At 45.2% G+C, this 13,330-nt stretch overlaps 1 protein-coding gene across 1 annotated transcript in view; it reads left to right on the top strand.

Annotated features, from left to right (window-relative positions):
- Positions 1–6,477: 6,477 nt before the first annotated feature.
- HHIP (hedgehog interacting protein) overlaps positions 6,478–13,330 on the top strand; it is a 152,422-nt gene continuing 145,569 nt past the window's right edge. Inside the window, exon 1 of the mRNA XM_078863009.1 lies at positions 6,478–6,714. Coding sequence (XP_078719135.1) covers positions 6,478–6,714 — 237 coding nt within the window. The remainder of the gene's footprint in view (positions 6,715–13,330) is intronic.

Genomic DNA, 13,330 nt, shown 5'->3' with positions numbered 1-13,330 from the left:
GATAATGGTATAGTGGCCAACGTGATCAAATTCCCTCGTTGTAAATCAATACTCGTGCTTTCATGGACAGCTATACTTAATATTCTTACGATTAGCTAATTATTGTTTTACATGAGCATACAGTGACCTCCACCGCGCTTGCAAATCCTTCAGAAGCTTAACGAGGTGGGCTGGTTCATGGACGTGCATAGGATCGCATTGCGAAGTTGCACTTTTTTGGAATATTTCATGAAAGCCAAACTATACATGCAGACAAATGGACATCATAAATGAATGTAGAAAAAAATGAATACAAAACAACAACAACTAAGAATTTTTTTATTTTTGTAAATTTAAAAGGATATCCTATTCCTACTTTCCGGCCTCATTGTAACCACAAACAAGTCGAAGTAGTCGTCTAGAATGGTAGAAGAAGGGACAGGGGATGTCTTTCTCTACTGTTATGTCGTTGCTCTGCATGGCGAACACGTGCCGCGAGAATATTTCCGCAAAATTTGTTGTCGTCATGTTTTTACCAAGCTTTGAAAAATCGGTATGCGGTGAATAAAAAAAGGTTTAAAAACGCATCAGCCTGCCGCTTGAGTCGGTGGGGATGGCAAGTTACGCAGACGAGTTCAAAAGATTTGGGGGGTATGGGGGGGGTTAGGTTTCCCCCTTTTTCCAGCTACCTTAAAGCCACACCTTCAAGTCACCTGTGATAAATTTACTGCCGTCTTGAAGGTGTACACGGAGGCACACGTGCGGGAGATGAATCTAAAGACTCCTGCCCTAAGCACTTACACCTGCCAGTTCCGTTCCGGGTTTGATGTGGCTTTAGGCTCACGGTTATTATATTCGTTTTTTTTGTAATGCCCTCCAAAATATCGCCAATGTAAGAACATTGGCAGCCTACAGCGCGAACCTTCACCTTCTGACCTCGCGGGACTAGCCGCTTCATTCAACAATTGCACGGCGTTCCTATCCATTGCGTTGCTTTTAATACGTTAAAGGATGTGGACCGTTCGCAGGTTGTGTGCATTGTTATGACAGGCCTGCTGATTTACTGATCGAGGACACTGGCGACGGCGAGCTGGGTGGCGTGAATGTCAATGAGCTCTCTTTACCGGCTTCTTTGTCAAAAGTCAACAATCAGATTCTCTCTGTCAACCGGTCATTATCCGTGAAATGGACAGGAGATGGCAGTCGAGAAATGGATTGAATCCATCTGTGTGGAGCTGTATCGTATTTCGTCGTCACCCCTCGTGGGAATACTCCATTTTTTTTTGCCCCACATGCAAAACACTCAGTGGGATTAGCCAAATATCCTCCTGCAGGATCCTCTTGAAAATTAGTTCTGGAGACTCAGTGAGGCTTTCTAGATAAAGGGCATTATGAATCTTCTTGGTTCTTTCGGTAAAGTCACGTAGAAGGAAAATAATAAATAATAAAAATAAAACATAATAAAATAATTCTCACGACGTTTCGGCCACAACGCAAGCAGCCGTCTTCAGGTGGAGAACAGGTCTGTCGAGAAGGCAGAGTCTGAATGGCACGCCCCAGGCTTAGAGCGACTATTTATGCTGGGATGGAGGGGCGAAGAGCGTCTTGACAAAATAATTTGCATATCAATAGGAAATTAGCATATTTATGGGAAATGCAGATATGCGATTAGTACTACTTGTGAAATGCGTAGGAGGTTTGGCGAGGGGTTTAAAGTCATTATGCCCATGCATTATGCAGGATTAGCATTATCAAAGGGAGGGAGTAAGGTTAGAATTAATAAAAGGAAAGAATGTTAATAATATGGCGCCGCAGCAACTAATATGCTTATAGACTATACATTGTAATATTACACTATGTATTATTCTACCCAACCAACTGTATACCATATATTGCTATCAGGAAGCCAGCAATGTCGTGGGCTCTCTGCTAACTGACCACATCTCCATGCTTCACCATGGCGGTCAGTGTGGGTTGATTAAGTATACGAGGTTATTGAAATACATATCAGGTTGTTTAAAAATAATAACAGAGTTGTTGTTTTTTCACACGGTCAGTGAAAGCAAAAATAGATCTCGTTGTCGCGGCCAAATGAACTCCCTTCAGGAAATTATCTTCAGGTGTGGAGTTCGACTCCCGTTATCGGCTAATATCAGTGTCGAGCAAAATCTAAATCAGTCCCGGGACGCCCCCCCACTTCACAAACCCGTTTTAACTTATTAAAAGCAATAGTTGTTTGCCCGTCTTCCCGAGTGGCCCCCCTCCTCTTCCGTTCATTTGCTCTCTTTGACCTCGCCGAGGATTTCAGACACGGCAAAATGGTTTATGCAGGGCAGCGACGTGCCTCCAGAAGACATAAGGTGGATCGATAACACAAAAAAACACAGCGATGGGTGTAAAGATCTCCCAGAAGACGCGAGACAGAGCCATGCTACTTCGGGAATATACTTTTAAGCCACGTAATTAAGTGGTTCCTTAATGTTTTACTTGTTAATTAGTTTTCTAGACAAACGGGCAGTTTTCACAGAACCAGTAACTGTCAATCGATACTCAAATTAACTGTTTGTCCATAATTAGATACATGGTGGACAATTACAGTATTGTTTTGGTGATGACCTAGAATGATGATAAAGCGATGTGCACACGTGCTCCGATGGCATCTCCAATCGCTTTGGTTGTAAGTCGTCACTTACGTCTTGACCCGGCCTAATTGGTTCCAACTTGCAAGAGGAGATAGTGGAATTGTCTATGGTATTTCTCCTGGCGACAGAGGACTGCGCTGATAAGTCACTCCCTCAAGTGTTCGATGACGTGCTGTGGCAGTTAGTCTTAGAAAAATAATATTCTGTTGACACAACTGAACAGGACAGGGGCAATCTGTAATCCGTGTGAGTGGCACTCTGGTTTGAGCACTCGACTCACAATCACACGATTGTGACTTAAAATGAGTACCACTTTGTGGGAGGGAAGTCAACAGTGGCCTCCTAAGGATGCTGTCGAGTTCTTGCATCAGTGGACTAATACACAAATAAAACAATGTACAGCCCCTTCATCAATCCACTGCTGGATGAAGGCCTGCCCATGCCATTTCATCCTAGCGGTTGTTTGACCATACTTCACCGTACCGGTCAATGTGGGTTAATTAAGTATAAGAGGTTATTAAATTAAATATCAGGTTGTTTAAAAAATAACAGGGTAGGTTTTTTCTTTACACGGCCAGTGAAAGGAAAAATAGATCTCGATGTCGCGGCCAAATGACCTCCCTTCAAGAAATTATCTTCAGGCATGGAACGGCGATGCAGTTCGTTTCCCGTTATCGGCTAATATCAGTGGCGAGAAAAATCTAAATCAGGCCCGAGACCCCCCCCCCCGCCACTTCACAAACCTGCTCTGACTAGCATGGTGAAGTATGGTCAAACAACCCCCATGACCAACAAAGCCCATGCCCAAATGTGGATTGTTAAAGGGCTGTAGATTAATTTGCCGCGATGTTGTCCCTATCAATACTTGGCTCCCACCACGTGAACGTGGAGTTGACACGACTGGCTCATTGCTGCCAACAATTGGTATTGTTGGCAGAGGAGCCGATGGGCCACTTACCCTTTATATTTTTTAATAATCTGTAATATATAATAACAGTAGATGCGCTGGAGAGAGCAGCCAATATCAGTATCTCCCTGTGTGAAGAATGTGAACAACTGCTTCAGGAATGAGGATTGGAATGCGCCGCAGCTGATTGCTAACACCTGGGCTGCTGCCGTGTGAGGGCCACTGGTCCCTGCGCAGGTGTAATCGATGATTAGAGAGGCATTCCTCTCCGCTGTGGGGCTCGCCCAACATAAATACCAGACATTACTGGGTGTAATGTGAAAACGGCCAACAAACACCATCTCGACCACGGCACTTTGCTTTCTGCCCTCTCGTCACAAAACGTGCGTAACCACTTTGAGGAGTGAAATGCCACTTCAGCTTTGTAAACGCCTGGCATAGGACACAGGCACTTTGACGAACGAACACCAGTGCTCAATTAAGCACGTTTTGTTGTACAAAGGACGGTTTTTTTTCTCTTTCAGAATGGTCTAACCTGTAAAAGACATCACTTCTAGCAGCCGTTGCTTTTGACACTTAGTTCTACCTGGAACATATTGGAATCAGAGTTGTAATTTTCACCAGGATACTTTTTTTTTGCAAATAAGACACTTGTCTTAACGATGCATTTCCATCTCCTGGTTTTAAATAAAAGTTGTATTTCACTTATAGGTAATGTAACAACAGCATCATCATCCAGTTTAGATTTGACAAAGCAATACGAAAAAAAAACCCTTCAATATATTCATCCGTAACACTGCCTTCAAAAAGAAAAGGTATATCATAGACGACGTTTCGGGAAATGGCCCTTCTTCACAGCACATAGAGCGGCTCGTCAGGTGTTTCCCATCGCGAATAACAATGCCGACTCAGTCACGTGGCCATTGTTAGGGGAAAAACCGACCGAGTCCCAGGACTACTGTGTCGGGAGAGTCCTGTATTGTTCACTGTATGTGGGGAAAAAGCGAGAACAACACCCCGAGACACCCCACGTACACGACGAGGGAGTGGTAACAGTCCAAGTTCCGCAGAGAATAATTCACGAACGGACCAATGACCATCTAACGTTTTACCTCGAGCGTTCTGTAATTGGTAGAAAAAAGGCAGAAGCGCAGCCCTGCAAGTGCGGGGGTGGGGAGCAGGGTGCGGTTGGGGCGGAGCAGAATTAGTAAAACGGTGGCATTGTTTCAAGTGAAACACCGGGAGGTCGAACCTGCGACCTCTGGGTGGCCAGTTCTTGTAGTTCTGGTTAACAGTAACACGGCAGCATGTAGCGGATAACGCCTTAAATGTTAAATCGTGACTGAAAGCTTTCGTGACTGCAGGAATTCATATTCTTTGGGTCTTTCGGTAAAGTCACGTTGATAGGTTCAAAAAAAATAACAATCAATTAGAAAAAACTGCGACGTTTCGATCGCAACACAAGCGTTCATCATCAGGTGATGGCGATCAGGTGATGATGAACGCTTGTGCTGCGATCGAAACGTCGTAGTTTTGTTATTTTCTTTGAACCTATTTCGGTGACTTTACCGAAAGACCCAAAGAATAAGCCTTAAATGTTGTTTAACTAAAATACATTAGCTAACATTGAGCACACTTAACATCAATGGATACATAAAAAAAGAAATAGTATCGGTAACTTAAATATTATATTCATTGCAAACTTACCAATTCGTTTATACGATTATTAGCAGGAAATTCCACGAAAAAAACAGGTGGAATTCAAATATAAAATATATACTGTATATGAATATACTGTGTGGAAATGTTTTCCAATATTTGCATTTTGGATAAACTAACGCCATGGGAATGTGGAATTTCCACCTATTACTGAGAACAAAAGCTCATACGAACGCCGCCACCCCACAATAATTTCATTGAGTTGAAAATTCATGTTTTTGAATACGTGTTAAAAATTATTATATATTACCCGTTATATAAATATACTCGAGTATTTTTTTTTATTATTCATCATGCCTTACCTACTTGTGTGTGTGCGCGTGTGTACACCAGCAGAGATAGGAAACGTGGTGGGGTTGAAAATGTAGGCGCGGGTGTAGCAGTAAAAGCCCACGACGTGTGTCGGATGAGCGTGAAACTGCTCTCAGGCACACCGGCGTTTGGGAGGCCATCACATTCGGCTCACTCTTGAGAGCGCCTCGTTTGATCCAAACTTTACGGTAGTCGTGAAATTTCGTCGCTCGGTTAAACACAATCACACCGAATCGATCAAAACCAACAACACCTTACATATTGCCAATAACAGTAGAGGAACAATTGTAGAAAGTCTGGTAGCCAGCTCATCCCATCTCATTATGCAATGTATACATTTCAGGCTTTGTTCATTTTTTGGAGGTGGGGAAAGGGGGTGGTGTGTGGAGGTAAGAAGTTAGACATTATACCGTACTTACGCTAAGAAACGCCCACTCAATAAACAGTGGTGGTGGTGGTGTTGACGTCAGATACGCGCGTCTAAAAGCAAAGGGCTGAGCCGGTCAACTCCCATGTGTGTTTGTCTCCAAAGACTTGGGTGGGTGGGTGGGGGGTGATGGTGGGGGGGGGGGAGAGAAAAAAATCTACAAACTTAATTTACACGCGTTCACCAGCAGCACCAATCATTACTCGTGGGCAGTCAACGTGGGCACCACAGATCCTCATCACCATCTCCTTCAAAAAAAACATACTTGTTGCTCAAGTTGAATGGGGATTTTTTTTTTATTTCTTGCGCATGCTATGTTTGTGCTCGTTGATTAATGCTCCATATAAATTGCACCAATTCATTATGCCGCTCTGAGTACAGATAGTGAGTTATATGGGCAGTTTCTAAAGAAGAAGAAGAAAATAAAGTTATCATTTGTTTTTGTTAAATATCAGAAACACCTCCAGGAATTACAGAGAAAGCGAGAAGAGATGTCAGTTGGGCTCGCATTCTGGGTGTTCCTGGTCGTAGCAGTGGCGTGCGCGCTCGCCGGTGGCAGGACGAGCTCTGGGCAGCCCAGGGCTCAGAGGAAATGTCCCAGTGGCTCGGCACCTCGCGCGTGGAGGCACAGGAGCGACGCGACGTCGACAGTCTGTCAGAACCTCTACAAGGGGCTCTCCTGCTGCACCAGAAGGAGCCACACTTACGCCGGGAAACACAAGCTGAAGGTAAACAAAAAACACAAATTTTAAAAAAAAACTTCTTCTAAATCGTTTCGTAGATAAAAAAAAAAATTCGTTACAGTACTATGCTTTACGAGTGTCTCTTGAGTAATATATATAAAAGACTGATTTTACGTGCACAGCAGGTTGAAAGTTAACGTGAAACTTGCTGGGTTTCGAGTGAGGCATGCTGGCTATCGCGTTCCGCGGGACCCACTCCACTATCACGCGCGCGCGCACGCAAAGCGCGCGGCTGCGTCACTTACTCTTTTGAGAAGTCCTTTCTCGCGGGTTACATTTTTTTTTTTTGCCGCTGAGGTTTGTGCGTGAAGAATGGGACGTTTAAAATGGGCTTGCTTGTGTTTCTCTTCTAATCTGCGAAAACGTTGCAAAAATGTTAATTCCATTAACATGCTAAATGCGACTCGTGTAAGAGAGAGAATCCGCATGGCTTTTTCGCTGACACTCTGAAAGCGGGCCCCCTTTTTTTTTCAAAATAATAGATGGGAAAAGGCATTCAGCCGGTCACGCCTGCTAAATAATCGAATTTAAAAACACAACACAAAGGTTTTTTTGCACAACTTAATTCATTCTACTCTTCTTCAGCAGTGGCAGCGTGCATGGGAGTGGGGACCCCCCCCCCCTTCCTGCTCCTCCTCCTCCTCTTCTCGTCCCGTTATATTTTAACAGCGGAAAAGAGCGCAATGAAGTTAGCAAATGTCGTCGAGAAGAATGTTTAAACCCCAGAAGATTTTTTTTTTCTACTTGATGGAATGTTTTTTTTGTGTTTAATACACCCATTGTGGTCCATCACAACCGCGAGCGAAAATACAAACCGACTTGCGTGAACTTCCCATTTTCCCATTGATCCAAAGTAAACAACACGATTTAAAACTAATATCTCCTTTGTTGTTGTTGTTGTTGTTGTTGGTTATTGTTGTTGTACGATTTTACTGTACGAAGTCAGTCAGAATTGAAGTGGGTAAGATTTTTTTTTGCAAATATTATTATGCGGGGAGAAATACTGCAATATTACGCCCTTGGGCTCGGGCTGAATTCAAGCAAAAGGAGAGAGAGAGGAGAGAGAGAGAGAAAAAAACCCGCACACACTCCCCCAAGCTACGCAATGAGCTGAAGGGAACAGGGGGCGTGTATCTGCCCCCTCATTAAACAGCAGCCGCTTGCCCACACACGACGCTTGCTCCATGCACTCCGGCGATCCCGGAGAATCTGGAACAACAAAAGCTTTGTATTTGTTAGTTTGTGCCTGTACCCTGCACGCTTGCTCCTGCTGCCGCTTGCTATATACGTAGTCGGGCTGCGAGATGGTTGGTGGTGGTGGTTGGTGGGTGGGTGATGGTGGTTGTGCTTGCCGGGTGGTGATGGGGAGGTGGGTGGGTGGGTGGGAGAGTGGATGGGTGGGCAGTAAAGAAGGCGGACTGCAATCTCACAGCCCCAACATTAAACCTGCTCTGCGTTGCGTCTTGCCAAACGTGGTGATGCGTGCAAGTGTTCACTCACATGCGAGCTCGGGACAACTCGTTTCGTTTTTTTTTTAGCCCCTAACCCCCCACCACCTCAACCACCCTCAGTGCTCCCTCCCACCCCACCCCACCCCACACACGAGTAACTAACCATTATAGCCCCCCCCCCCACCACATCCACAATGTTTTCATCGCAATGCTCCGCTGTAAACTCGGACTGGCAGCAGCAGCAGTAGCTCCACAGCAGCAGATATTGCGCAAAAGGGGCAGAGGGAGAATAGAGGGGCGCCTCTGCTTACGAACATTCGACTTACGAACTTTCAGAGAAACGAACAAGCCCTGTTCATATGTCCAGTTGCCTTTTCGGACCGAGATTCCTAAGTTCAATCGTCGCGCAATAGATGGCGGTGGCGACGTTAAGAACCAGTGGCATCTACATCTACAGGAGATTATACAACTTTTAAAGCCATTCATCGTGTCTAGTGTACATGCCGTACAACATGTTTGAAATCGACAGGAGTAAAGTTGTACTTACGAACAAATCGACTTACGAACAGACCTGGAACCTAACTCGTTCGTAAGTAGAGGAGTCCCTACGTTGCGAAGCAGCAACTCGAGTGCATCAAGGTGCCCCAGTTGAATGATCAGACGTGCGTCAAAGTGTTGGCGTCATCCTCATTGCGATGGACCTGTTCAAGTTTTAGAATTTGCATTTTTGTAGTCCTTTGTGTCAATAAACTGCTGGAGGATTGCCTCCACGCACCCACGCGGTGCAGGTTATATGGGGTTGGGGGGGTGTTTTACCATACTTCACCACGTTGGTCTTTCTGTGCTGGTTGGTGAAGGTGGGGCGCGGAAGGGGAGAGGCACGGCTGGCAGGCAGGACTGGTTCAGACATCACTCGCCACTGATCTTAGCCGTGACCGGGAATGAACCTCCACCCACCCCATCCGCTCCCCCCTCCCCTCTTGTAAATCACCCTAAATACATTTACCTGTCTCATTAACCAGCATCACTGCTCCGGTTGCATATCACGTAAGGCAATTCGTAAAGTTGTGGTGCACCAAAAGCTGCAGTTCATTTATGTCACCGCTCAGTATAATGTTACCTGTCCTTTGTCAATCCGTTGCTGGATGAAGGCCTCCCTCATAGCGTTTGTTTTTGCCATACTTCGTCACGACGATCGGTGGAGGATTGGTGAAGAAGGTGTCGTTGCGTTGGATCGGCTCAGATATAAATCCAGTAGCCAGTGATTTTTAGCCATGATCGAGAATCCAACCCCGGCCCACCGGATTGGTCGCGCAGTGCGCTAACCAATGCGCCGCCACTCGACGTTGCCCGTGTCGCTTGCAGCCCAACCCAAATGTAAAGTCACCACTGACGATGATGATAATGCTTCCCAATGTTCAAATCACTCTCTAGATCTCTCTCTCTCGCAGTGCACGGTAGTCTGTGCAAACAAACGTGCATGCGATTGTGTTCACCGTCATATTTTGTTGATTGTTGCCAACAGTGCCTGGGCATCTTCTTGGTTCTTTCGGTAAAGTCACGTAGAAGGGAAGTAATAAAATAATAAAAATAAAACATAATAAAACAGGTGGAGGAGGACGGCTGCTTGCGTTGTGGCCGAAACGTCGTGAGAATTGTTTTATTATGTTTTATTTTTATTATTTTATTACTTCCCTTCTACGTGACTTTACCGAAAGAACCAAGAAGATGAATCCCTGCAGTCACGAAAGCTTTAAATCGAAAAGTGCCTGGGCATTGGGCGGTTCATTACTGCACTAGATGGCATCTTGACAGCGCGGGGTGGGTATCGAGTTCACTGCAACCGAATGTGCAACTTCATTTGTGTGCGGGCTACTGTGCTTGACAGCTCCAATACGACGCAGTTACCCCACCCCCCCTTCCTCCACCACCACCACCGCTGTGAATATCTCCTTATTTATTCTTTATTTACTTTTCTGTTTCTGTGTCTTGCTGGGTTTTTTTTTAAGTTGGGTCACAAATGCAAGTTCGCATATACGAAGCCACTGTGTCTTGATTTTTTTTTTTAAATGCTCTTCGTGCAGCTCACTATATACTTCCGTGTAAATATTTACGCGTGAATTGCCAGTAGCCGGGCAAATGCTATGGCCGTATAGTGCGGTTTAGTAAACAAGGGGTGCTTTACAAGAGGCGCAGTCTGGTATGAAATGCAGGGGATCAGATAGCAATACAGATATTAATATGTATCCGAGAAATATTTAAACACTTAAAAATGACTTAAACCCAGCCCGTCACTGGCCACCCAAAAAGCACCGCTCACTCCCGTCTCAAAAAAATAAAATGTTTCTGGCAGAAATTCTGGGGTGCGCCTTGGACTTTCTCCAAAACTACGTCGCCGCGAGATTTTTTTTTTAGAGCTGGTCAAATAATTAGTTTATTTATCCTTTAAAACGTTTGTTTGCGAACGCGTGTAAAGCAAACATGCGATGTATATCCTGGCATCATATCCGTGCAGCATGCGGGCTTCGTGGTGCTCAGTGTGTGTGTGTGCAGGGTTTGCGTCAGGATCCCATTAAATGACTCGTTTGTCACTGCGGCCAATTCTCATCCCACAACATTTTCTGCACCGATTTCTTTCTTTTTTTTGAACGCGGTACAAATGCTTGACACGTGCGTTTCATTTACTCGCCTGTTCAATGCGAGGAAAATAGGTTCGTATTAACGCGTGATGTCACGTGGCAGAATATGCCGTAGTTTAGATGGTCAACAAACCACGTGTGGGTTCAAGGGGGCTCTGTGGCGTTTTTATTGAACCCGAGAAAGCCTCATTTTTGAGTCTTGAGATGCTCTTTCAGAAGGGTCCTGGTGGGGATATTTGTCCAGATTATTCTTGAGTATTTCTTTTTTGCATTGTGGGAGGAAATCGGACCACCAGGAATAAACCCAAGCATACAAAAGGGATAACGCTCATTCTACCCGCTTGCTGTACTGTTTCATATAGCGGCCACTTCATTGCCATGCAGGATGTTTCATTAATATGGTTGTAAACATTTCACCCCCACCTCCATCCTGCCCCCCCCCCCCTGCACCTCCGTGAATATGAATGGATGCGATGCAATATCAGGAATCGATTCAAGAATCTTTTTTTTTTACATTGTAGTGCATGTAGTAGTGGCTTCTTGTAGCTCGTGGAGTCGTGTGGACGGATTGTATACAACATAAACAATATCAACGTATTATGCAATGTGTCTTGAGCTTAAGGACTCGATCCATCACCGAATTGATGCTTCGCTGGACCCCGGCTCATACCACAGCTTTTTGTCTGCAGGAACCAACGTCGTCCGTACCTCCGAAGTGCTCTATCATGGGCGTGCATCATCAACATCCACTTGCACTGCACTCCATAGGACACCAAACCTTAACTAGGCTTCCCACTCTTTGTATCATTTGCTTAATTGGAGAATAGTGCACATTTGGCACATTAGTAAAAAAAAATACAATGCAGCACATTGTCATCCACTGCTGTATGAAGGCCTCCTTGCACGGTGTTAGCCATGGAGGTTGAATTTCGATTTAAAGCTTTCGTGACTGCAGTGATTCATCTTCTTGGTTCTTTCGGTAAAGTCACGTAGAATGGAAATAATAAAATGATAGTATTTTATTATATATTTTTATTATTTTATTATTTCCATTCTACGTGACTTTACCGAAAGAACCAAGAAGATGAATCCATGGAGGTTGTTTAACCATACTTCACTATGACGGTCAGTGCAGGTGGGTGATAGGAGATTTCACTCACCATTGTTGTTAGCTATGGCAGAGAGTCAAAGTCAGGTGGTCGGGTCCATTAGTTCAGTGCGCTAACCACTGCAACACCGAGCGATCTTAGCATAGCTCATTCATTGCAGTTATTAAGGGACAGCCTGATGACCTGTTGCTAAGTCTGTGCTTTTCAGTGTCCTAACTCACATGTGCTTTAGAAAAGAAATTTTGTAAATGTATACGTAGTTACTTTTAGTGGATGTGATTCAGGTGGTGGCGATCCTCATTGGCTGTACATTTGCTTAGAGCTGGATCTGCACTGTCATTGTCTCACTATCAGTGACACGTGCTAATCCCCGTGTGTGACGCATGCACGGGCTCCAGATACAATGTTCGCGCAATGCTGGTGGTCCGTTCTACCTGTGTATAGTAGTAGTAGTAATGCACAGCTATTGACAGCTATAATAGAGACCACGTCATCCTTACAATGTGGGTCCACTCTACCCACGAGTCTGGTTTAAGGCAGAGGTCGCAACCGGGTACCCGATACACTTACCCTACCCGATACCCGGCTACCCGTACCCGGCCGGGTACGGGTAGCCGTTTGCGACCCTGGTGCGGCCGGGTACGGGTACGGGTAGGCCGTGAGTCAATGGTGAGTAACCGTTTGTCACTCATTTCGGGTAGGGTACGGGTAGGATACAGCTACCTGTACCCGGCCGGGTACGGGTACGGGTACCCATTTGCGACCCTGGTGCGGCCGGGTACGGGTACGGGTAAGGAATCAAAACCCGTTTGCGACCTCTGGTTTAAGGGGAGAGTTGAATACCTGCTTGCGTGCCTGGTTCCATCGCCAAAGTGGGCGTTGCCCGAGCTCATTGTGCATTGGAGGGCAACACTGATCGATGTGTACACAATTTTCTCTGATCAGCAAAACTGGAACTACACCCGACAGGACAAGTATATTGATCCTGTCTGAAGATGTGTTTTACATGTCAGAAGTTCACTTTGTAATCATAATGATTTACAGCCCTTGACAGGTTTGATTCTTTTTCTCCATTCTTGTTTGCTCGATGCCCCCTGTACCGTTCCCGTTCGCTTGCCATGTGCCCTGATGCCTACGTTATTGAGGGCGATATTGGCACATCATTGAATCCACTGCTGGATGAAGGCCTCCACATGTTGTGTAAGTTATGGAGGTTGTTTGACAATACTTCCTTATGCGAGTTAGTGCTGGTTTGTGATGGGTAGGGGGCCTGATGTTCGCTGTGGCCAGGCAACTAACTCAGGTGGTTGGATTCTTAGTGCTGCACAACAACCACTCATGTGCCACCCATTCGCTTTATAGCAATGATCTTCATTGAGACCTAACAATGTGTAAATATAAA

Source organism: Lampetra fluviatilis, chromosome 15 (assembly GCF_964198595.1).
Source record: "Lampetra fluviatilis chromosome 15, kcLamFluv1.1, whole genome shotgun sequence".
NCBI classification, from domain to species: Eukaryota; Metazoa; Chordata; class Hyperoartia; order Petromyzontiformes; family Petromyzontidae; genus Lampetra; species Lampetra fluviatilis.
This window is presented reverse-complemented; position numbering and strand designations above follow the sequence as displayed.